The sequence below is a fragment of the Pelobates fuscus genome, chromosome 1 (assembly GCF_036172605.1).
Source record: "Pelobates fuscus isolate aPelFus1 chromosome 1, aPelFus1.pri, whole genome shotgun sequence".
Taxonomy (NCBI): Eukaryota; Metazoa; Chordata; class Amphibia; order Anura; family Pelobatidae; genus Pelobates; species Pelobates fuscus.
This window is the reverse complement of record NC_086317.1, coordinates 178,476,768-178,502,987: the sequence shown is the minus strand read 5'-3', so window position 1 is coordinate 178,502,987 and position 26,220 is coordinate 178,476,768. Positions and strand designations below refer to the sequence as shown.

The 26,220-nt window shown below is 42.8% G+C and overlaps 1 protein-coding gene across 7 annotated transcripts in view; it reads left to right on the top strand.

Annotated features, from left to right (window-relative positions):
• The first annotated feature begins 780 nt into the window (after positions 1–780).
• The window catches only part of ANKS1A (ankyrin repeat and sterile alpha motif domain containing 1A), a 98,624-nt gene continuing 73,184 nt past the window's right edge, over positions 781–26,220 (top strand). For all 7 annotated transcript variants that reach the window (XM_063453070.1, XM_063453062.1, XM_063453067.1 and 4 more), the window contains exons 1-3: positions 781–953; positions 17,029–17,109; positions 20,184–20,340. In XM_063453070.1, the coding sequence (XP_063309140.1) occupies positions 781–953; positions 17,029–17,109; positions 20,184–20,340 (411 nt within the window). The remainder of the gene's footprint in view (positions 954–17,028; positions 17,110–20,183; positions 20,341–26,220) is intronic.

Here is a 26,220-nt window from a genome sequence, read left to right as displayed (position 1 = left end):
TGTAGCATTCGTCTGAATATTATATCAGTTATGTATTTTTATGTAAAACTGTATATTTTGCTGTGCGGAGAGATGGTGTGATTGGCAGTGCATTCTTACACAAGATGTACTTTCTATGTTATCTCATGTTTTGCATATGATGTATTTTGAGCTTTATAAGGGGCTTGCCGCCCCACTATGTAAAGATTCCGAAGTTTTTCATTTACCTGAAACCTGTGTCTTCAGCGTGCACGCACCTTATTTCAAACAATCTGAACAGGGGCAGATATTCAAGCAAACACTTGGTTGTGTCTAAAACAAGTGTATGTGAGAAGCTGAGGGATAGCATAATTCTTCCAACATAATCCTCATGTTCCCATACTCCTCCTATCCACCCTATTACAAACAAACACTTTATCAATGTATTACACTATATAAGCTATTTTCCATTGAAAACCAGTGTACTATATGAGAGTGTACATTTAAAAATAATGATTCTACAACCAAAATAACACATTTGTGTTTGAATAATGGCGAATTACAGCTATTGACTCGCTGCTACCATTCACTAAACCCGTGTTCTACTGTTCTAGGATTATAGTTTTGGAACAACTTTATTGATATAAAAAAAAAAAATGAACATTTTGTATAGATGTGACGCGAGGTGACGCACAACCCGGAAGTATGGCAGACAGTGAAACTGAGTTGAGGCTTGGGAGGGGAGGGGAGACTGTACGTGTGACGTGAATGCGCTTGTCTCGGAAGTGGCGGCGAAGGCGTGGTTGCCGGGGTGACGGCGGGATGGGGAAGGAGCAGGAGCTGCTGGAGGCCTCCCGTATCGGGAACCGGGCAGCTGTGGAAAGATTGCTTGGGGGGAAGCGGCTAAGTGGCGCAGGGCCAGGAGGGAATACCGGGGGAGGAGTGGGGGGCACAGGGGGAGCTACGACCAGTCACCCCCTCAGCAGCCTGCTCAGGTAATACCTGTGTTACTATGCACCCCGTGCTAATGCCGTATGTTTATCAATATGACAATCTACATATCCATTCAGTGAAGTGTACATGTTGTCTTTATGGCTGTGTCCTATTCTGCTAGCAGTCCTGTGGAGTTCTTTGGCATTGTTTACTGCTGTACTCCTCCTGTGTGTACATCTAGGTGAGAATACAGGAGCTGCTTATTGGATAGAGCCCTGGCTGTGTTGAGAAAGACTTGGGTGGATGTGAATTACACATTAAACTGGTTTAGTTAATTGCTCAGAGTTGTTGGAGTGGCATTATTATGTAGGGTACCACCAGTCAGCGCCTTTTATGCTCATGCTCATGCTCAGAATTGCTCAAAAAGTTTTTTTTGTTTGTTTCGAACATTTGTGAAATGATTTATTTGTAAGATCTCTTGTAACAAGCAGCACAACTGGGGCTGCTGACCGTGCATCATGTATCAAACTGACCTGCTATTAATACTTTGTTCTTGCCTCTTAAATATTATTTTGCCTGAAATACATTTGGAAGTCCTAACTGTTTGTCATTGTCCAACAATTTACCAATGCTGATTCCATAAGTAACAGCATAATCACATACATCTTTCAATGTAACTGCTTTTATTTTGATTGTTGACTATAAGTTGTCTTTCCCATTTCCTCCTCCTGAGCAAGTTTAGTTTCTCAGGATGGATCTAGTTTGCAATTTGAGGGGTCAGCTGTTCTATATATTGGAATGCACTTACAGGAAGCTGGGTCACAGACAGGCTGATATTTACGTAGTGAAAGTCCTCAAGGGTTGTATAAGATACTTTATATGAAAGGGAAAAGTGGTGCCAGTGAAAGGGTCATATGTGATTTAGTGCAGCAGAATCCTGCTTGCCTGTACAAATATTTTAGGTCTTCACTAAAAAAGGTAAACCTCCTCCTATGATTTTCCAGGCAAAGTGGGTAGGATTCTGTTGGCTGGGAGTCCTCTATTTTATTTTCAACACTCTTCAAATCAGATTGTTTAAAACTAGGACTGCATTCATATAGTTCTTTTACATCAACTGCTACATTAAATATTTTAAGCTGTAGCAGTTTTGATGCTTAGTTTTCCTTTACTGTTACCCCTCAGTTATTTGACCTCTTTCCATATTCCCTTTTCTTAGCTCCTCTCCTTATATTTAACTCTCCCTGTTTCTCAATCATAACTACTCCCTTTAAGCCAGTGATTTATTTGATTGTGGACATTTCTGCTGCTTTCAAAACTACTGCAATCAAGTTGACCAGTACCAGAAGAATAATTTTAGTAGCTCTGGGATTTATTCATGGTCTATGTAATGATATTTTCCAAACTACATTTGTCAAAATGTATTGGGATACAGAAAATAAAATCTTTCCAAACTTTTTTGGTAACAATAACAAAGTAGTGTGGCCGACACAACAAATGGAAGTGAAGGAAAATTAGAGGAAGGAGTATGGTAAAATGTGCTTATCACCTGCAAGTGTGGATAAAAGTAATGGTGCTATACTGTCACTGAGCAATATGAATAGTGGGAGGTCTTGGTTCCCCCATGTGATTTATCTAGGGAACTCAGGTGTTTGTATTTTAGAAAGGGTATATTATGATTTCATTGTGTGGAATTATTTTGCTGGTTCCCAAACTAGTCCTAATGGCCCACCATCAATTCAGGATTTAATAACTTTGCGTTTTTTTTCCTATGAAAATACAGAAAAAACCTGGACTGTGGATCTTGAGGACTGGTTTGGGAAACCCTGCTTAACGGAAACTTATGATCTGTTTGTATTTGTTCTTAAAGGACAACTATCACGTCAGAACAATTTTTTAAATATCCTTTCATTAAGTTTAGAAAGTAAATAGATATTTTTTAAAATAAAGTGTATGTAGAATAAAAAAATTAAAAAGTCACTCCCACTTTTAGCATATGACCGCATCCTTCAGCCATATAAATGCACTTTTGGTCAGACAGTGTTTGATGGACAGATACCTTTTGTGGACTTCACTGCTACTGTACATGGAGTGCAGCAAGGAAGACCACAGAGACTAACTTTCTGTTTTCAAAACCTAATTGATTTTTTTTTTCTCATTTTTTTTAAACTACGTTTATTTTATTTTCAAAACTTGATGAAAGGAGTAATTATACAATAGTTTTGAGGTGACCGTTGTCCTTTAACCCCTTAAGGACACATGACATGTCATGGTTCCCTTTTATTCCAGAAGTTTGGTCCTTAAGGGGTTAAAGTGACTCTTTCATGTTATGGATTATGGATACCTCGCATGATTGCTGAGGGATCTGTTCCTTTGTACAAACACCGTAACCATTTTTGGAACCTAGGCATAACTTGATGTTTTAGGCAGTGTGGGCCCCCTAGGTCTTCTTTCTCAATGTCATCTTCAGGTTTCTAAGATGGCAGTGTCTAGAAAGTTTCATCTACCCACAGCTGGGCGTGCTTGGTTCAAGCTTAGGTGATGTGATGCGGTGCTGGATGGAGGCAAACACAGTATTCACACAGAGGGCAAATGATAAGGTTGACAAAGACTGTTGAGCTTGACTACAGGTCCTCCCTTTGTAAACCTATGCCAACTTATTTGTTCTACAAAAGCAAAATGTAGTCCTTACTTTTCCTCTTATAAGTTAGCAAAAAAGTGTCTTAAAAATGGGGCAAACAAGGGTTTGATTTTGAATATCGCAATAAAAAATAAAAAAAAGTGACAGCGCCAGTCTAAACAATATTTTCACATTTATAGTCTGAAATGTTTATGCTCTTTGTTAATATTTATTTACATTTTCATTACAATTTATATTCTTAAACTATAAATAACTATTGTTTTTCATGAAGGCTGATTGTGTATAAGAAACTCCATAACAATCAACTTATAAGACCCAAGTCGAGAGTTTGTATGTCTAATTTTTTTAGTTTTTTTTACCAAATTTTGTTTGGAGGCTACTGTAAACACGTTTTTTTTCTGCTGGAAAATTAATTTTTATATCAAGTCATGATGTGCAGTAGATGTGTATTCAATCTCAGTGTGCATGCATAATAAAATCTGTGGAGGGTTAGTAAAATGTTACTTAAACCCATGTTTTTTTACTCACACATAACTACAATAACACCAGTGGTATTGCTTTACATGAGAGAGCCTGAAGATGATGGAACTAAACTAGAAAACTTTTTTTAGGTAATGATAAATCCATTCTACCTCTGCCCACAGCACTTATTATGCAAACAGACATGACACATTTTTTTTTTTTTAAATAAATATAAAGCTACTGTGTAAGTGGGGTGAGCCTGCATGTGTGCCTATTTAGGCTTGATAATTTATCCATGTGTCCTACATCCAATGCAGAAAGTTAGGTACCGTACATTTTTCAACGTATCATTTTTGCATGAAATTACTTGCAGGGCTCTGTAGTTGTAATGGCGCAGGCTACCATGTTGCCCCAGCAATGGGACCTTGCTAGGTTGATGATTTTATTACCTTTGCTTGTTGCCATAAGCTATAAAGGAGTGGGCTGTGTCTGCATGATTTGATAGCAGAGACATTTTAAGATTTTAAAAAGACACTCAAAGTACCAAAAAATTTAATTTTGATGACGTTTTGGTGCATAAGCCCTATCCCTTTCTTTCAGACAATATAAAACATAGCCTTTTCCAAGAAATGGCCATGTTTACATTTGTCCAAAACCAGGCTTATAGTGGCTGTCAAATTGATCTTAAAGAAACACAAGCAGCAAAACCAGTGCTTGGCAGTGTAGTTGTAATGTTGTCAGGAGTGGCCTTGGCCCCTCCCCTCCACCCCCATCCTTGGTAAGTAGTCAGAATTTTTTAACTGTGCACCGCTCCATGCTTCTGTTACTGCCTTCAGGGGACCACAAGCTCCTGGATATTCTGTTAGCAGGAATTGCAGGTCTAACTCATTGACTGAGATCTTCAGATGATTGCAGGGGGCTTGGGCTTTCTCAGACAAAGAGTTTCCTGCTTTCTGAAAGATGTTGTGGTGGGGAGGCAGCACCCTGAATAACCTAGGTAAGAAGTCAAACAATTCTAAAGTGCACTGTAGTGATTATGGTGCTTAAAATGACACTATAGTCACCAGAACAACTACAGCTTATTGAATTTGTTTTGGTGAGTAGAATCATTACCTTCAGGCTTTTTGCTGCAAACACTGTCTTTTCAGAGAAACTGCAGTGTTTGCATTACAGCCTAGTGTTAACTTCACTGGCCACTCCTCAGATAGCTGTTAGAGATCCTTCCTGGGTCATGGCTGCCTAAAATGCATCCAAACATTTAGTGTCTCCTCCCTCTGCATGCAGACACTGAACTTTCTTCATAGATATTCATTGATTAAATTCATCTCTATGAGGAGATGCTGATTGGCCAGGGCTGTGTTTGAATCATGCTGGCTCTGCCCCTGATCTGCCTCTTTGACAGTCTCAGCCAATCCTATGAGGAAGCATTGTGTTTGGATCAGGCTACCACTTCTGATTATGTCAGCAGGCAGTGGGCAGGTCTAAAGGAAACAGACACAAAACATGCAGCTGCAGACTTCAATAAAAGTAAGATTTACTATATTTAGGGAGGCATAAGGGGACCAGGGTGGCTCCATGGTGGTTTTAACTAGGAATTGACAGATATTGATTTTTTTTAGAGCCGTTACCGATAATCTGTGAACTTTCAGGCCGATAGCCGATAATTTGCAGATATTCTGTACATTTACCATTTTGAAAAAATAAACTATTTCTAAAGGTAAATGCACAAAATATACATGCCACATGTAGTGGATGCAGTGTGTTTAGACAGGGGAGCTGTGTGTTTGTGTAGTGTGTGTAGTGGATGCAGTGTTTGTGTAGTTTGTGTAGTGGATGCAGTGTGTGTGTAGTGGATGCAGTGTGTGTGTAGTGGATGCAGTGTGTGTGTAGTGGATGCAGTGTGTGTGTAGTGGATGCAGTGTGTGTGTAGTGGATGCAGTGTGTGTAGTGGATGCAGTGTGTGTAGTGGATGCAGTGTGTGTAGTGGATGTAGTGTGTGTAGTGGATGTAGTGTGTGTAGTGGATGTAGTGTGTGTAGTGGATGTAGTGGATGTAGTGTGTGTAGTGGATGTAGTGTGTGTAGTGGATGTAGTGTGTGTAGTGGATGTAGTGTGTGTAGTGGATGTAGTGTGTGTGTGTAGTGGATGTAGTGTGTGTAGTGGATGTAGTGTGTGTAGTGGATGTAGTGTGTGTGTGTAGTGGATGCTGTGTGTGTGTGTAGTGGATGCTGTGTGTGTGTGTAGTGGATGCTGTGTGTGTGTGTAGTGGATGCTGTGTGTGTGTGTAGTGGATGCTGTGTGTGTGTGTAGTGGATGCTGTGTGTGTGTGTAGTGGATGCTGTGTGTGTGTGTAGTGGATGCTGTGTGTGTGTGTAGTGGATGCTGTGTGTGTGTGTGTAGTGGATGTAGTGTGTGTGTGTAGTGGATGCTGTGTGTGTGTGTAGTGGATGCTGTGTGTGTGTGTAGTGGATGCTGTGTGTGTGTGTGTGTGTGTGTAGTGGATGCAGTGTGTGTAGTGGATGCAGTGTGTGTGTGTGTGTGTAGTGGATGCAGTGTGTGTGGTGGATGCAGTGTGTTTGTGTAGTGTAAGCTGTTACTTACCTTTCCAGCAGCTCCCTGTGTAAATCTCCTGGTCAGAGCGTTGCCACGGGTTACCATGGCAACGCTCTGCGCTGTACGCAGGCCGCAAGATTTACACAGGGTGCTGAAGGAGTTGCTGGAAAGGTAAGTAACAGCTTGCTGCGGGCCACCCTAGGACCGCCGGGCTTTTAATGGTGCTGGCGGTCCTGGTCTGCATTATCGGCAATATCGGTATCTCTATTGGCCGATACCGATATTGCCGAAAATACAGAATATCTGCCGATAATATCGGTAAAACAGATTATCGGTCGATCCCTAGTTTTACATGTTTGTGTTCCTGACCCTATAGTGCTCCTTTTAAAGTTTTCTGTGTGCATTGATTATTATCTAGATCCAATACGATGCTTCTCTGATCCCCCATAGCGATCTCATTAGAGATGATCCACCATACTCCTACGCCTTTGTTTTCTAATCCACCCATGGTGGTCCTCTGCTCTTCACTGATTTGCCCTGCTTGGAGACACTTAGTCAGCATGGCAGTTTTCCTACGTGATGCGGCATGCTGGCTTCTAAATGGAATGATGTCCTGTCACTCCGCTCCTATACTCACTAACTCTGCGGATCTGTTATTTCTATGGGGGGAGATATCTTCTGATTGATAAAGGAAAGCAGAAGAGATCTCCTGTGGTAGGTCTCTTCTACTTTCCTTTATCAATCAATTCCTTGGAAAGAGTCTGTGCCAAATAATTGAATTACAGGTGGGGGGAAAAATACATTTCTAAATAGGTTTTTCTCCCAATCTACACATTTGCTAGCAAAACTGATATATAGAAGCATTTTAATTTTCTTTTTTAAAAGCTAAATATATTTTGGCCTGTAGGTGTCCCTTATGGAGAATATACCCGTTGCTGAAACAGTACACATCCAGGCTCCTACCACCATGACCACTTCAAAAGGCAGAAGTGGTCATGGTGTTTGGAGTAACCCTTTAACATAGCAACTCTTATACTATACACTATAGGCACCCAGACCACTTCATCTCATTAAAGTGGTCTGGGTGCAGTGTTCCTTTCCCCCTTAGTCCTGCAATGTTTACATTGCAATACTAAGACTGAATCCAGTTGCTGTCTAACAGAGAGCCAATAAAGGTACTTCCAGGAGTTTACTGGACTCCAGGTTGCATCCAGCATCTGTAAAATCCCTCTAGGAAAGCAATGAAGCAATGGGGAGAGCCTAATGCTCATGTGGCCCTTGCTTGTGCATGCGCTTTAACTCCCCCTGTTGCATGACAGAGGAGGTGGAGCACCGACTCATTGCTGGGGGACCTCTACGCTTGAATCGGGTGTGTGAATAAAGGTTTTTTTTACCCTTTAGCTTCCAGAAGGGAGGGGAGGATCAGAGGGTTCTATAGTGTTGGGAATACAGATTTGTCCGATTCTGTGCCGTCCTTGGGGACCTGGCTCTAAACGCCGGGGGGCGGCATAGCACGTCCTCGTCGTCCTTTGTACTTACCCGGTCGACCTCAGGATCACATGGACAGTTTAAAATTTTTTAAATATATATATATATATATATACACATACATACACTGTCTAAGTGTATTTTAATATTAATATATCTAATTCTATATATAGGAAAAAATAAAGAGCTTCTGCACTCCTACCTCCAGCCAAGATGATACTGGGTGCCAAGCCACACTTTGATATAAAAGTAGATAAATACCGGCATTCCTGGATTTGTACAGCACATCGATTTATTGTCACAAGTCAGTCAACGTTTCACTTCCTAGCTTGGAACTTTCATTAGGACATACATATATACCACTATAGTGCCAGGAAAACATACCGTATATACTCGAGTATAAGCCGACCCGAATATAAGCCGAGGCCCCTAATTTTATCCCAAAAAACTGGGAAAACTTATTGACTCGAGTATAAGACTAGGGTGGGAAATGCAGCAGCTACTGGTAAATTTCTAAATAAAATTAGATCCTAAAAAAAATATATTAATTGAATATTTATTTACAGTGTGTGTATAATGAATGCAGTGTGTGCGTATGTGTGTGTGTATGAGTGCAGCGTGTGTGTATGAGTGCAGCGTGTGTGTATGAGTGCAGCGTGTGTGTATGAGTGCAGCGTGTGTGTATGAGTGCAGCGTGTGTGTATGAGTGCAGCGTGTGTGTATGAGTGCAGCGTGTGTGTATGAGTGCAGCGTGTGTGCATGAGTGCAGCGTGTGTGCATGAGTGCAGCGTGTGTGCATGAATGCAGTGTGTGCAGGGCCGGTGCAAGGATATTTGCCGCCGTAGGCAAAACATTTTTTGCGGCCCCCTCCCCCCCCATATGTCCTGACTTCCCCTCCTCCTCCCTCAGTGGTCCTTACCTCCCCACCCCCGTGTTCCTTCACCCCCCCCCCCCCAGTGGTCCTGACTCACCCCTCCCCTAGTGGTCCCTACCCTTCCCTCCCCTAGTGGTCCCCTACCTTTCCCCTCCCCTAGTGGTCCTTACTTTCCCCTCCCATAGTGGTCCTTACTTCCCCCTCCCCTCCCATAGTGGTCCTTATCCCACCCCCTCCCTCTCATAGTGGTCCTTATCCCCCTTCTCCCTCCCATAGTGTTCCTTATCCCCCCCCATCCCTCCCATAGTGGTCCATATACCCCCCCCTCCCTCCCATAGTGGTCCTTATACCCCCCCTCCCTCCCATAGTGGTCCTTATACCCCCCCTCCCTCCCATAGTGGTCCTTATACCCCCCCTCCCTCCCATAGTGGTCCTTATACCCCCCCCCCTCCCTCCCATAGTGGTCCTTATACCCCCCCTCCCTCCCATAGTGGTCCTTATACCCCCCCTCCCTCCCATAGTGGTCCTTATCCCACCCCCTCCCATAGTGGTCCTTATACCCCCCCTCCCTCCCATAGTGGTCCTTATACCCCCCCTCCCTCCCATAGTGGTCCTTATACCCCCCTCCCTCCAATAGTGGTCCTTATCCCCCCCCCTCCCTCCAATAGTGGTCCTTATCCCCCCCCCTCCCTCCCATAGTGGTCCTTATCCCCCCCCTCCCTCCCATAGTGGTCCTTATCCCCCCCCTCCCTCCCATAGTGGTCCTTATACCCCCCCTCCCTCCCATAGTGGTCCTTACCCCCCCCCTCCCTCCCATAGTGGTCCTTACCCCCCCCCCCTCCCTCCCATAGTGGTCCTTACCCCCCCCCCCTCCCTCCCATAGTGGTCCTTATACCCCCTCCCTCCCATAGTGGTCCTTAACCCACCCCCTCCCTCCCATAGTGGTCCTTATACCCCCCCCCTCCCATAGTGGTCCTTATACCCCCCCCCCCCTCCCATAGTGGTCCTTATACCCCTTTTTTTTTGTTATTATTATTATTTTTTTATTATTATTTTTTTATTATTATTTCTTATTTTATTTATATATTTTTTTTTCGTCCCCCCTCCCTGCTTGATATATGGCAGGGAGGGGGGCTCTCCTTCCCTGGTGGTCCAGTGGCAGTTCAGTGGGGGGGAGAGGGGGGCTGGCAGAGCTGTAACTTACCTGTTCTGCAGCTCCTGTCAGCTCTCTCCTCCTCTGCGCCGTCCGTTCTGCTCTTCTGTCAGCTTACACTGTAAGTCTCGCGAGAGCCGCGGCTCTCGCGAGATTTACACTGGGAGCTGACCGAGGTGCTGACCGGACGGCGCAGAGGAGGAGAGAGCTGACAGGAGCTGCAGAACAGGTAAGTTACAGCTCTGCCAGCCCCCCTCTCCCCCGGTCTGTATTATGGCAATGCAAATTGCCATAATACAGACCTTGACTCGAGTATAAGCCGAGTTGGGGTTTTTCAGCCCAAAAAATGGGCTGAAAAACTCGGCTTATACTCGAGTATATACGGTACTCGTTTTCCTGGCTCTATAGGGTCCTTGGGTCCCCCTCACCCTCTGGGCCCCCCTCCTGCTGGGCTCTAGGGTGAGGAAGGGGTTAATCTCTTACCTTTTTTCCTGACCCTATAGTGTTCCTGACCCTATAGTGTTAACACCACCATCTAGCCCCCCTGGGCCCCTCATGCCTTCATAAATATAGCAACATCTTACTGTATTCAAGCCAGAAGCTGTAGATCTGCATGCGGTTTGCCTAAAAAAAAACAAAAAACAAGCCGTCTGCTGACATCATCAGAAGTGGTAGCCTGATCCAATCACAGTGCTTCCCCATAGGATTGGCTGAGACTGACAGAGAGGCAGATCAGGGGCAGAGCCAGCACGATTCAAACACAGCCCCGGCCAATCAGCATCTCCTCAAAGAGATGAATTTAATCAATTAATCTCTATGATGAAAGTTATCACTAGGCTGTAATGTACACACTGCATTTTCTTTGAAAAGACAGTGCTTACAGCAAAAAGCCTGACGGTAATTATTCTACTCACCAGAACAAATTCAATAAGCTGTAGTTGTTCTGGTCACTATAGTGTCCCTTTAAGTTGAAGCAAAGAGGTGCACTCATAGGTCTTAATCGTGTACTTTATGCAATATTATTTATAAGTCGTCCCGGTCTATCATCGGGACAACTTATGAATAATATTGATTACCCCCTTAAGGACCAAACTTCTGGAATAAAAGGAAATCATGACATGTCACACATGTCATGTGTCCTTAAGGGGTTAAACTACATGTTTGGATTAAGACCTATGAGTGCAGCTCTTTGCTTCAATAAAAAATAAATAAATATATATATATATATATATATATATATATATATATATATATATATATATATATATATATTAGTATTTTTACATAATTAAGTGATTTTATTAATTACAATTAGGGGGGGACCTGTCATACAATCCAGGCAGTATTCCAAAGAATTTAATTTGCAGGCCCTTTATTTAACCCTGCAACTTTCCAAAACTTGTGTAAAAATTAAAAAAACAAATATGAATGTTAACTTTGGCCAGGGTGTGGCTACTTACAAAGACTGAACATACCCTATTTTGAATACCCTTGGTTGACTCCTTTTTCAAATGGTATGCCATGTTGGGGGTAATGGCAAATTTCAAAGTGTATAAACGGAAAAGGGAAACCTTTTCAAAACTCCATAAAACCTGTACTCTTTGTACTCGGGAGACATTGCTGAACACAAGTGTGTTTTATTGCAGTAAAAGCTAACCATATTATGACATCCATAAATAAAATTCCATGCCGAACTAAGAAAATAACATTCGATCATATACTTATTCATATTTTTTTATATAAATATTTGATATTAAATGAAAGCCCTGTTTTTTCTGAATAAAATATCTAATAAGTAGGGGTACACTTAATATGAAAGGGGTAAATTATGGTTGAACAGACATATAGTGCAAATTGCAGGTTTTATTTTGAATTTGTTGTGATAAAAACATGTACAATTGGCTCTGTCCTAAAGGGGTTAATCATAGGTATTATACTGGTGTCCTATCAGCAGCGAAACAAAACATGAGCTGTGACCTTGGTGTGTTAAGATTAGCGTGTTGTCCCGGCCAATCTGCACAAGCAACAGAAAACTCTCTGGTGAAGTAGCCACTCATTCACAAATTGTATAACCGTGCCCTTTCTCATTGCCTCCTTCCTGTGCTCACTCCCGATTAAAAAGGCGTGACAGGTCGCTGACATAGGATCCAGACCTGTCCCTCTGCATTGTCCTTTCCTTCTGGTGCCTGGCAGGTTTACAGGCAGGATTTGGTCCATCTGCCGCTCTGTCTACTCAAGCAGGAATAGAAGCTACTACCTGTTCACAACATCATCTTTATAAAGGTGCTTTTTGGCTCTGAGGAGTAGCTCTTTTACAGCTTTTGCCACCTCCTATAACCTCTGATCCAGTACCAGCACTTTATTTAGTCTTCCTCTATACAAAAAGAAAGCGTCTCGATCCTCCTTTTCCTACACAGCAAGGCAATTATGGAACGACCTCCCGCACACTTTCAAATCTTCCCCATGCCTTAAATACTTTAAAGGGACACTATAGTCACCCAGACCACTTCAGCTCAATGAAGTGGACTGGGTGCCAGGTCCCTCTAGGGTTAACCCTGCCTGCTGTAAACATAGCAGTTTCATTTGGGGTTAAGCCAGCCTCTAGTGGCTGTCTTCCGGACAGCCACTAGAGGCGCATCTGCAACGCTGGAGGCATTTAATGCCTCCATTACGCAGAGCGTCCATAGGAAAGCATTGAAAAATGCTTTCCTATGGACACTTAAAATGCGCGCGCGGCACTGCCGCGAATGCGCATTCTGCTCCACTGACTTCAGACCGGGGAGCTGACGTTGGTAGGGGTGGAATAAGGTGAGTAACTGAAGGGGTTTTAACCCCTTCAGCACCACGGGAGGGGGACCCTGAGGGTGGGGGCACCCTCAGGGTACTATAGTGTCAGGAAAACTGATTTTATTTTCCTGGCACTGTAGTGATCCTTTAAGAGATCCCTCTATACATATCTCAAAATAGAATGCACCTGTCATGGTTGATTATATATTTCTTATCTGTTCTATGTTAAATATTGTTATTGTATTTCATTGTACCCTGTTGTATCAACGCAATGTTTTATGGACCCAGGACATACTTGAAAACAAAAGAAATCTCAATGTATCCTTCCTGGTAACATATTTTATAAATAAATAGGACTTACAACTCTGTGGCAGTCCTCATAGACAGGCCTATCTCCTCACTTGACACTGTTCCAAAAGGAATTGGCTCTATTTTTTTTAATTTATTGATTTTTATTCTCCTCAGTTTTGAACTGGAATTACCTTTTAACAACTCTACATTTAAGTAATTGTGAAGGATTCAAAACCATGTATAAAACTAGAATACAACATATTGGCAACAGTAAAATACAGTTGTATATGACTGTCAAACAGGAGATAGAGGGAAACCTATAAAACCCAAATCCTGGAGCCGTCTACATGAATTTCACAAAGTATGCAAATATTTTTAAATAATTGTGGCATTGACATTATCCAGGCTTTATCCAACAGATGGTGAAACATCAAAGTCCATGTTCTTTGAAATCTGGGATTTTTAAATTGTCAGATTCAGTGTAATCTTTAGAATTATATATAAGGTTACAAGTAGGATGTAATGAGGTGGCATGGAACATCCTCTACAGCCCTTCCACCTGCTGTTCTCTTCAGGGAGGTATTTTCTCCTTCATCTGCTCCTGTGTCTTTATAAAGACATTTAGGATATTTGAGCTATAGTTATTACTTTCTGCCAGTAGGTCTCTGAAAGGACCAGGCTTTGATTGTTGTTCCACATGAAACTTTTTCTACTTATTTATTTTAAGCTAGGTCTAGCCTTTTACATTTCTGCACTTCTTGATCTGACTGGCTATAATTATGCCAACAATTTATGGATGGGAGACTAGCTCTCTAGCCCCTCCACAAACAATCTTCTCTTTGCAGCATGTGTGAGATGATGAGGAAGTTTGTTAGCTGTTCCTAATAACATAAAGGTGGCAGGAGAAGCTGATTTTGTGCCTGTATAATCCTGTCTTGGTGACAATAAAGTGTGTTATTCTCTACCAATATCACAATACATGCGAGTGTTGCGGTGTAATAGTGATCCTAATAATCGTGAAGAACAAGTTCGTGAAATGACAGAAAGATTTCGAGTTAGGGGTTATACCCGTGAAGATGGACATCTTGAAAAGCGTAGATCAAAAAACTTCGTTTGCACATGTAATTTGCATCACTAAATAAAATAATCTTTTTATCAAGACCTGTGAGTGCACTTTATACCCAATTTTTGTTACACACTCATGCAGGCGCACACACTCATGCACGCACACACACACACACTCATACAGAAGTGTTGAAAACATAGATGGTAATACAATCTCAACATAGTATAACAGGCACTAAAGGTAAGTGTATCTTTTTGTTTGACTGGTATATCCAGTTTATCAAGCTTTCACATTCTATGTTTCTATGTTTATTTCCTTCTTGTTTGTATCTCCTATTAAGTGCTATTTCATGATGTTTAAAGATACTGAAGATTGACATATATTGCAACTCGCCACTAGAGCATGCATTATATGACTATACTTAATGCTACCCAGACTTAATAGTGGTTATGATGCCAGGAGTACCCTGGCCCTGTCGCTGGTGATGGGGTAAGCGGTATAGTTATGGTTTGTCCTCTTACTTGAGCCCCTGCTGGAGCACTTCCAGTTTCTGCAGAGTTGCAGGGGCTTGAACCTGATTGCCCTTAGTCAATGAATGGCACACTGTGCAAAAAAAGATTAGTAGCCAGCCTGGAACTCTGGCTTGTATTATATTATTGGGAGGTGGAGTTACACCTCTGGCAGTTAAAGGGTTAAACTTAGCAAGTGCAGTGTTTCACAGCAAAATATGGTCATAATGCTTAACCCCTTAAGGACACAACTTCTGGAATAAAAGGGAATCATGACGGAATATATCCGTCATCTGTTTAAAGGAACCCTTTAAAAGAAAATTAATAAGCAGTGTGAAATGAGCAATTCCTGAAATACAATACATTTTTTATTCAATATTTTATTCCTCTGCATTTTGTGCATAAATTCCAATATATTACAGAATAACAAATTAACACATTTCATCTTGTTTCAATTGCAAAAATATATTGAAAAACACCTCTATAAAATCTGCAATGTTTTCTTTTTTTAGTGAGCCTAACTGATGCTAATGCAAAATGTATATATTTGAGATATTTATAAAAACAGACTTCCATGATATTAGATATTGCAAAAAACATTCTTCCTTTTTTTATTTTTGTGTGGTGGTTATTTTTAAATATTTAGAATTTTCTTTTGCAAACTGACTTTTGCTAAAAGTGCTTGTTCTGACAAAACAAAAAAATATCTTTAGTAAAGGCAATTTGCAGAATTTTTTTGCATGCAAATGCCCCAAAATGACTTTAGCACACCAATGTGAAATGGCCATGCAGTTAATAGATTAACCCCTTAATGATTGAGGCAACTGTACAAGTTCTGACTAAACAAACAACTGATAAAAGTTTGTAAGATTAAACTGAAATGTTGATTTTTGTTTTGTAAGCAATAAACATTTTTATTTTTTGGACCCTGGAGTTCTATCTATCTATCTATCTAATTATACGTGTGGCTTTATTATAACTTGAGGATATGTCTGATAAGCCAGGCAGTCCCCTTACAGGCAATGATGGTAACTGCTGATCCAGTCATGTGATTGCGATGTCATCATGATCACATGTAGCGGTTGATTGCATAAGTTGTCGAGCAGTCCCCCTGATCGGGTCCCCTACAGGTACCAGACCAGGAGATGCTTGTGCTCATCTGCATTGCATGCTGTGCCACCCGCATTGTTCAGCACAGAATAGCACGGACGCCGTCCTTAAGGTGGTTAAAGGAATTATCTTTTTAAAAACAATTTAGCAATTTAGTATTTGTCTACATGTTTACTTTAGGGGTGTTATCTATAAATAGCTTGCAAAACAGCAGGTCTCTTGTCTGCAGCCTTTGCAAGCAATCCCCTTTCCCCCTAGCTCAGACTTTCTGTCTATGCTGGAAAAACTCCAATCAGAGGCTTTCCTATTCTTCTCAATGAACTTTCATTAAGCTCTTTGTGAAGGGGGTGAGGCAGGCACAAGCTCTAGTATAGCATGCCTTTGAATGAAAACCTTTCTGACAGTCAGGGAAGTGTTTTTGCCCACAGCTATAAAAGTGACGATTTCTATTAAAGGATCACTATAGTGTCAGGAAAACAAAGCGGTTAAACCCCCTTCAGCATCTTACCTTATTCCAGCGCCGGGCTCCCTCGGCGGTTGAGACCTCTCCTCCCCCTCCAATGTCAGCTCCCCCGCCAGACGTCAGCGGAGCTGAATGCGCATTCAAAGTGTCCATAGGAAAGCATTTCTCAATGCTTTCCTATGGACACTCTGCGCGATGGAGGCATAATATGCCTCTAGTGGCTGTCCGCCACTAGAGGCTGGCTTAACCCCAATTGTAAACATAGCAGTTTCTCTGAAACTATGTTTGCATCTGAAGGGTTAATAGCTGAGGGACCTGGCACCCAGACCACTTTATTGAGATGAAGTGGTCTGGGTGACTATAGTGTCCCTTTAGTATTGGCACTTTTATAAATGTGACAGGCACCAGGTGCATAAAGCACTTCAGCAAGAAAAATATCTTCTGGTATTTTGCCTCCATATTTGAATACGTTCTCTAAATTGGATACGTTCTCACTGTATCCAGCCTCAGTCATGCACTCTTGTTCCAGTAAATCACCTTTTCACTTTCTTGCCATTATTTGCATATAATTACAATGAGTTCATATAATGCCATGTTCATGTGATTCTTCTTAAGAATAATATACCCATTTGTGAGCTTATAAATAGTTGGAAAGTGACCTGCTGGGTGTCTTACAATATTGCATAGACTTCTGTCTTTAACAAATTACATTTAATTTAACTGCAACTAATTTTCTTTTCTCAGCATTTGGCGTGGCCCCAACGTGAACTGTGTTGACAACTCAGGATATACACCTTTGCACCATGCCTCACTTAATGGACACAAGTAAGGAAATGTTTCAAATACTTACCCCAGGGAATCTACTTTTGTAAATGGTATTTTACCACTAATCACCCACCAATCTTTTGAATGTCTTTAGTAATGTTTGAATACAGCAACTTAATTTCCGATCCTGATAATGTGTCAGGTTTTGATGCATTTGCAAAGATTATGAGATGTAACCGGGTAACATTAATGGACCACTATAGTCACCCAGACCACTTCAGATCAATTAAGTGGTCTGGGTGCCAGGTCCCCAGGTTTTAACCCTGCAGAGAAACTGCTATGTTTACATTGCAGGATTAATCCAGCCTCTAGTGGCTGTCTTCCTGACAGCCGCTAGAGGTGCTTCCGCGACGCTCAACGCGAAAATCGCATTGAGCACGCAATGTTTCAAATACTTATACTGTGTTGAAATCTGGTCTATTTTAGTAGACAAATGTAATACTTCATATACTCTAGGGATCAACCAATTATCAGTCTGGATGATTTTCAGCAATATTAGTATCCGCCTTTAATGATACCGATTTTTCTGATAATTCTGGTGGCGGCGTAGGCCAGGCACATGCTGTTGTCGGCTCCTCTTACCATCTTTCATGAGTCCACAGACATCAAAGTGTTGGCGCGGGTTACCAGTATGTTGTTCCCTTTGGCACACCATATTTGCGATAGTTGCAGCGAGGACCTGTCTGAAAGAGAAGATAGAATGTGCTGGGCCCCAGCAGCCGCCAATTCAATATAAAACCACATCTTGCACAAAGCACACATTTTTATAAAGTCCCATAAGTACCCCAAAACATAACATAAAACTTACATCTCCTGATAGCCCTGATCTGGGTGAACAACATATTCAAAAATCACCCAGATCAGATCAGGGGTTCTGAAATTATATGGAAGTCAGTTTTGCCCAGGCGAACACAGGATTTCATAACCAAAACAGTTCCATAGAATCGCAGCTAAGTGCCGCTGGAGGACTGACTGGGAACTGTGAGGTTTTCATGCCGAAAATAATTCCAGGGCATTCGCACGAAAGTCCCCCTGAAGTCTATTTGCGGTTTTGGTCCATGCGCACAAGATGGTCGCCACCATGTTGTCGAATGGCGGCCACTTCGACTGTTCAGGAGTTCGAAGAACCAATGTTTAAAGTCCCAATAGGCACAATTAGGGTCTCTAAGCAAAAATAAATTTAAAGGGGCCATAGGCACAGGGTAAAAGACTGGCAAGTAGTCCTCTCCAAAGTCCAGTGACAAAGTGGCTTTAGTCACAATAGGTAAGCACTAGATGTTGGAAGAGGCAATCTGTAAAATGTATTATTACCAGATCTTCATTATGATTCACTCATCTGCTAATTAGTCAGCAGTGTCTACAGCTTTTTAACTTCTCTATGGTAAATGATTTATTACATATAGTCATCGTGAATAGGGGATTTTGAAACGGAGACCTGATGACTAGTCAGTTACATTTTGGGCAGTTAGGTGGCTAGGGTTAAAACCATAATGCAGTGATTTAGACACAAAATGCTGTTCACTCCCTTTTGAGTACGTGAGTAAAATTTAAGTTATTTCCTCCTCCCTGTTTTAAATACTTTAAAAATGCCAAAATCTTATACTGTAAACTCATGCAGGAATTTATGGAATAGCTACTCGACACATAGAATGACTGGTACTGTTTTGTCAGTACCATTTAACAGAAGGTTTAATCTCTACATTTGGTATTAAAGGGTTACTCCAAGTACCACTTTAATTTGATCTATCGTATATGCATTACTATTTTATGTGAACAGGTAGCTGACTTTCCAACAAGTTTGGATTTGCTTTTACAAACTATTAACCCCTTGAGGACCAAACTTCTGGAATAAAAGGGAATCATGACATGTCACACATGTCATGTGTCCTTAAGGGGTTAAAGGACCACTATAGGCACCCAGACCACTTTAGCTTAATGAAGTGGTCTGGGTGCCAGTTCCATCTAGGATTAACCCTTTCTGCTGTAAATATAGCAGTTTCAGAGAAACTGCTATGTTTACAAATGGGTTAATCCAGCCTCTAGTGGCTGTCTCACAGTGAGAAGACGCCAGCGTCCATAGGAAAGCATTGAGAATGCTTTCCTATGAGACTGGCTGAATCCGCGCGCGGCTCTTGCCGCGCATGCGCATTCAGCCGATGACGGGAAAGGGGGAGGAGAGTCCCCAGCGTTGAGGGAGCCCGGTGCTGGTGAAAAAAGTTCAGGGATTAACCCCTTCCTCACCCTTGAGCCCGGCATGAGGGGGACCCAAGGACCCTATAGAGCCAGGAAAACAAGTGTTTTCCTGGCACTATAGTGGTCCTTTAACCCCTTAAGGACCAAACTTCTGGAATAAATGGGAATTATGACATGTCACACACGTCATGTGTCCTTAAGGGGTTAATGAGGCAATTCCATGTTTCTAACTGTAACCAACTTAAAGTGAGTGTGTCTGCTCAACCGTACCTTTCTCCTATTGTTTCTTCTTCTCTTCCTATTATACTGTCCTTTGTTTCCCCCCTTCATTTCTCATCTATTTCTCTTTAATCTATAAGACAAAATAGGTACTACTTTATCTTATGGTTTTATTTCTACACTTGACAAATCTTGACAAAAGGCAGCGCTTAAAAGAAACTCAACAAATCTCTTTATTAGCTTGACAAAGGAACTGGAGCTTGCCGTAAGCCCCACCCTTTGTCAAGTGATTATCCCTACTTTGTCCTATGTTTTAAAGAGAAATAGATCAGAAAAGAACAACATTCTGAAAGATGAACAGAAGAGATAACAATAGGAGAAAGACAAGTTTGATTTGATAGAGCCACTTTTAAGAAGTTGAAAATATTTAAAGCTGCTAATTTATTTAATATATTGGACCTTGCAATCATATCTGTAATGAGTAAAAAGGATTGTATTATGTCATTGTTAATCAGTCATCACTCTATACATGTGATTGATGTTTTGGAAGAGATGTTTACATTGCAAGTTTATACATGTGGTTGATGTTTTGGAAGAGATGTTTATATTGCAAGTTTTAGAAGGTGTATGGATTTCAAGCTTAGACTTCTTTATACCTACAGGGATGTGGTTGAAATTCTCTTGAGGAATGAAGCTGTGACAAACATTGCAGACTGTAAGGGTTGCTTCCCCCTACACCTTGCAGCTTGGAAGGGAGATGCTCACATTGTTCGTCTACTTATTCACCATGGACCATCACATGCTAAGGTTAACGAGCAGGTAGTTTAAAAAATATATATATATTTTTTTATATATCTTCATGTACATGTTGTTTAAAATATGTAATTACAACTGTGAAAATGTGCTCCTCACTCATTTCAAATAACATGCTTTGTGCAGTGATTATATCTGCTAGGTGCATGTTTAGGAATTGTGACACACTGATTTACACATCATTCATAAAGAGTTTGCATTTTTCATTTTATTATTCACAAGTGGTTCACCTAACTGTGTGCAGTTTTTAAGCGTATGTATTTCCAGTGAATGTGTTTCAGAGAACGTGTATTGTTACTTTACAATTATATGCTTGAAAATTTAAGTGAAGAAAAAAATTAATAAATGCCCCCTCTGCTGACCGTTCTCATTTAGGGAGCATGAGACATGCTAGTAAAAATACAAGTCTTTTCAGAAACCTCTGTGCAGTGTTATGAGAACTGTGTTTCTAATACTAACTTATGGATGCATGTGTGCATAGTGCATGCATGCACATTGTCTAAGCTGATTTAAAATAATAAATTACTACTCCGTGATATAATTTTTTAGTTCAAACGGCTTTTATTTGTGTCACTGAAAATGTACAACAGTGCGATAGGATAGCAAAATGGGAGACACGCAGGTCTCGCAACATCGGGAGCAGCCATATGATTATAAAGAAATTAAAACCTAAACAAGATTAACAATTAGAAGGTAGTACAGCATCAGTATCGGTAACTTCGTTATGTTACATGTATTAAATATGCAAACATCTGCATCGATTCTCCCCCACCTAGGATACTCCAAGATGTTGGCGGCAGCCCACCTCCTATTTGAGGGTTATATGACAGCTGTATCATTGGGCTCGGTGTTGGAGTCAGCTGTGGAATTCTTCTGATGCTGTCCCACGTTTTTAGCGTTTGTGCCACAGTGGAGGTGCAGTCTTGGGGCGTCGTCGGAGGTCTCTTCGAGTTCCATACTGTAGTGAGAAGTGACGACACCATGTGGTTCTTATCTAGTTCAATCCATTGTTTGTGTGCTGGATGAGTATGCCATTCCAAGACCCGTTGTAGCACTGTAGCATGATGGTATTTGCGGAGATCCGGGAGTGCTATTCCGCCCCACGCTCGTGGCAGGCACAGGATTTCCTGTCTGAGTCTCGCCTGTCCCCCACTCCACACGAATCGTATCATAGCGTTCTGGAGTGATTGAAAGTACGCCGTCGGTAGGGCTAGAGGTGTCATTTGGTAGAGGTATAGGATCCGGCAGTATGTTCATTTTCAGGATAGCTATACGGGCGAACCACAAAATATATGGGTACGACCACGTCTGTAAATCTCGTATTTTTTTTTTTAATTCTTTATTTTTGTAGTGCGTAGGCAAATAACAGTTGCTTGTGAGGTACCCCAAAGGCAGTCCTCTAGCACAATACGAACAATTGAACATGGGTACATGGTAGATCGAGCACATTTTTTATATATATATAACAATAGAAATGGTATAGCTTTACGTGTTTAGGTATTTGGTAACACAACATAGTGATATCGTTTAACTTTCTAGGCATGTGATGATTATGCAGTGGCAAGAGCTAGTGAAGCTATGAGTAGTTCACCACCTGCGGTAAAGTAAGGTGAGTGATTCAGGTTTAGGTTTCACGTTTGGTTGGGTGGGCAACATGCATTGACATTCGATTACAGGAGCAATAGCTGCGGCACATGCAAAACTTCTGGCTTGTCTAACTGGCGTTGTGCAGGCTATGTGAAGTGTGTGTGGCTAAGTTAGACTACAGGCTAATTATGTTGCGAGTGACTTAGCTGCTAAAGCACCCACACCGGAGCGGGAAGACAGCTTGGCCGCACAGTACAAATGAGTCCAGCGTGTGGGTTGACCCGCCATCTTGCTGTGCTTTTTTGGGGGTATAAAGTCCCGGCCCAGCCCGTGCCTCATCTCGGGATTGGTGTGGGAAAGTGCGGGGCAGGGTATTGTCAAGTCCCCCCTATAGCCCCGGGCTTGCGTGAAGCCCTGCACCTCAGGTCCGCGAACCGGGTAACTCACGTGGGAGGCCGAGTTCTTCCCCTGTGGGGGGCTGCTGTGGGTGATTTCCAGGATAGGCGGTTGGTGCTCTGGGATTCCACCCTCTTCGGTCTTCAGCCCAGGTGGGCCCGTTATGTGTGTCAGCCTTGTTGCCTGGTAAAGAGTGCCCAGGGAGGTCCCGTCCTTCCCCCGCTCTTCCTCTATCTCCACACACTCCACCGTTTGTTGCACGGGTGTCGCCAGATGGGCGCAGGGCTTGGTGAGGGAGCCGCTGCTGTTCTCCGTCATGAGGTGACCACTAGACTCACTTGTGCGCTCTGCTCGGTGGTTGTGTCTTGTGGCTGTTGGTCGGCCATCTTGGTGCACTCCGTCTGTTCCTTAATGCTCGGTCGGAGTGGAGATGTTGCGGTTTGCGGTGGTGGTCGCCCGTGGGGACCGGGATGACCCCCCTGGCCCAGAGGGGGGGGGGGGGTGGCAGACCGCCGGTCAGAGAACTGGGTGAGCGGCCGTCCCACCCAAGCTCAAGCTGTAGGCCTCAGGCCTCGATCGGGTGGCTTTGGTGCCTTTGGGGGTCCTGTTGGGTATCCCCGGAATCGCCATCGCCTGGGAGATTTAATGATCGCGTTTTCAGGCTATGGTTTGCTCGTGGCCCGCGGTTGGCTCCGATTTTCCAATCTCCGAGGCAGGAGCTCAGACACAGCGTGTCTGATCCGGCGGCCAGGCCCCGCCACCCTCGTTGTATTTTTTTGTAGCAAGGGTAGGAAGTTTGTCCGATACATTTCTCCCAGATCCCTGTTAAGTGCGATGCGTAGGTATTGCATGTGGTTCAGGCGTGATATAATTTTTATTATAGCATTGCTGTCTATTTTGCAGAAGGGGAGCTTGCCTGAAATCTATAATTGCACCATTGTTATTAAAATAAAGAGCTATTAAATATTCTTATAGATGATGGTGGTGATGCATCACGGATTTGGTCGCAGTGGAACATAGATGATCATAATTGATTATTTCACCGTGGGTGACTTGGGTTGCAGACTTTTTTTTTTTTTTTTTTTTTTTTTTTTAAATTCTTTATTTTGGTGTGCATGGAAAATATAACAAGTGAGCTTGACATGCCCCAACGGCTTTGACAAGCTTATTACTAAACATATTTTAACATTTGGATAGCATGTGTTACAGTCTGCACATTTTTGTTAAATTAGTACCCTTACAGGATAACATCGTGTGTTCAGCAGTAAAAAGTTGTACATAATGGCATTTGCAATAGACGTGTGGATGAAAGAACTTAACGGCTGAAACTTTATCTTAATAAACAATAGGGTAACTTAGTCAGAGTATTGTTCAGTTGACAGTGCTTGGAGCGCTCGGTAGGCAGTGAGTAGGTAAGTAGAGCAGAAAATAAAATTAAAAAGGAGGGGTGGTTGGAAGGGCAGCTGAGATGGTCAAGTGGTAGATAAATGTAAATATAGGCTTGCTGCCCTAACGAGCTGCCTAATCGAGCTTTTAGTGAGTACCTACGGTCGTAACCTCGTGAGTGTAACCCTTGGGTCGCCCCTTGTTGGTGGTGCCTGAGGGTATGAAGGTGTAAGCCCGTGTCAAAGCGGTGAAGTCGTAAACGTCGTATGTACCCCGTGTGTGTTGTCTGGACATTATTATCCGGAGCATGTGCCTGATCTACGGTCAGGGGGGGGGTATTCAGTGGGGAAGAATTGCTACGTGGTCTGAGAAAGGTCTAGGTAAGCTGCAAGCTGTGTGTGGAGGGTATGGGGTTTTGTGCCCTGTGCGGGTAGGACTATTCTGTTGTATGAGTCCCACATCGGAAGAGGCAGTCCCTTGTAGTTTCAGGTTGTGGGTCTGGCTTTGGCGCCCACATCGGTCTGTCTGGGTACGAAGTCCGCCGTGGTTCCTGGGTCCCATCTGTGGGCTGGCTGGGTAGCCGGAGGTGGAGTGTCCATGTTAGGAGAGTGTTGGGGTAATCCCATGCGCTGCAGAATCGGTGCGGCTTCTTGGAGGTTGCGTATGGTGTAAGTAGAGGTTCCGTGGAGGATGGATAGGGACCTGGATGGGCGCCACCTGTAGTCGATTTTGTGTTGTTGTAACAGGCTAGTGAGCGGTTTTAGGTCTCGGCGCCATGCCAATGTGCTGCCACTGAGGTCTGCATAAAATGACAATGACATGTTCTCGAAGTTGTATGGTGTAATGCCCCTTAGTGCAGTCAGGAGCGCGGCTTTGTCCCTTCCATGTTGAAATTGAATAATTACGTCCCTTGATGCTGTGGGTGGTGCCTTAGCGGGTTTAGGCACCCGAAATATGCTTTCTATCACCATCGTTTTGGAGATTTTGGGTGTCAGTAGGACCGCTAGCAGTCTCCTTACTGCGTGTGGGAGTTCAGCTTCAGGCATGAGTTCAGGGATTCCCCTAACTTTCAGGTTGTTTTTGCGACGGGAATCTTCCAGTGCGGCAAAGCGGCATTCATAGGAGTAATTCTGTGTTTGCAGGTCTCTAACCTCTTGTTGGAGGGTCGTGAGCTGCTGCTTGCAGGAGAGGGAGGTGTTTTCCAGGGTTCCTATGCGGCCTGTCAGACCTTTCAGATCCTGGCGTAACGTTGCCATGTCTGCCTGCAGGGTTGTTTGTAATTCCCCCAGTAGCTCTTTTAGGAGTGTGGCTGTCACCGGGGCTGTGTCTGGCTTCGCAGATGGGATCGGCGGTGGTGGAAGCGCCGGTATCGGTGTGTAGCCCTCCTCCGTTCCACATGAGAAGTCGTCGGAGAGATCCGAGCAATCCCCTGTGATGGTCGCCATTTTGGGCCCATGTGCGCCTTGGGCCTGCCGCCATAAATCCCCTATGTTCATGCTCGACCGGGGAGCATCTTGCCGTAATTTCTTTGTTTTCTTCCCCATTTGGAAATAGGTATGCTAGGGGATGTTCAGGGTACGAGAAAGCTGGTCTGGGCGCCAGAAAATAGGTGAAAATTACCCTCGTTGGTCGGAGCTCCACACACATGCGACCGTCCGCTTAGGCTGTCAGACTCCGCCCCCCCGGGGTTGCAGACTTTTAAGAACTGAATTACAGGGAAGATGTATGTGTGTGTTAACTGTCTTTAATTCACACAATATAATTTTGTAATGTCAATGAAATGATGCAGTAATTAAAATGTTGCTTGCAAGTAACCGTTAAATGAACAGAACTTTAGCTTCCTGAGTTCAATAGAAATTGGCACTCTTATAAATTATCCTTGTTACAACCCCCTGGCAGTCAATTTAACAACTGGTCCTGTTACTTCCTGGTTGTTTAGCTCAGTGGAGCTAAACTCAGGAGGCAGCAATTGCTCAGAGCACCTTGTGACGAGACCAATCTCGCCACATTGCATTGGAGGAGCCTGGTTGCCCGCCTGTTGCCTCTGGACTATGGCCCCATGGTAAACCTTCCAGTTCGGGAGTTTGGAGTGCTATATTTTGTATGCAGTTCGGGAGTTTGGGAGTTTGGTGTTCTGCAGTAGCTGTGCCTGTATCTCTGTAGGGGGAAGATCTTCTAAACGGCGGTTTCACCCTTTTATGCCGCGGTGCCGTTACGCACCTCAGTTGTAATGACTTCTTATTGAGTCTCATTTAGAAATCTGTCTTTGGATAGCCACATAGGGTTTTGGCTGGGTAAGTTTTTGCAAACTGTTTTTAGATATACCCCTAATGAAAAATGCATAATTACATACATGCATGTTTTCGTTAGGGGTTTCTCTACTAAATAGTGATATTTTATTTATTTTTGGTATTTGAGCAGTTAAGTGTTTCTATAATGGTATTCTCACCTATTTCATTGTGCTATAGGTAATATTAAATTGAACCCTCTCACTATCCTCCTTATCATTTTTATCCT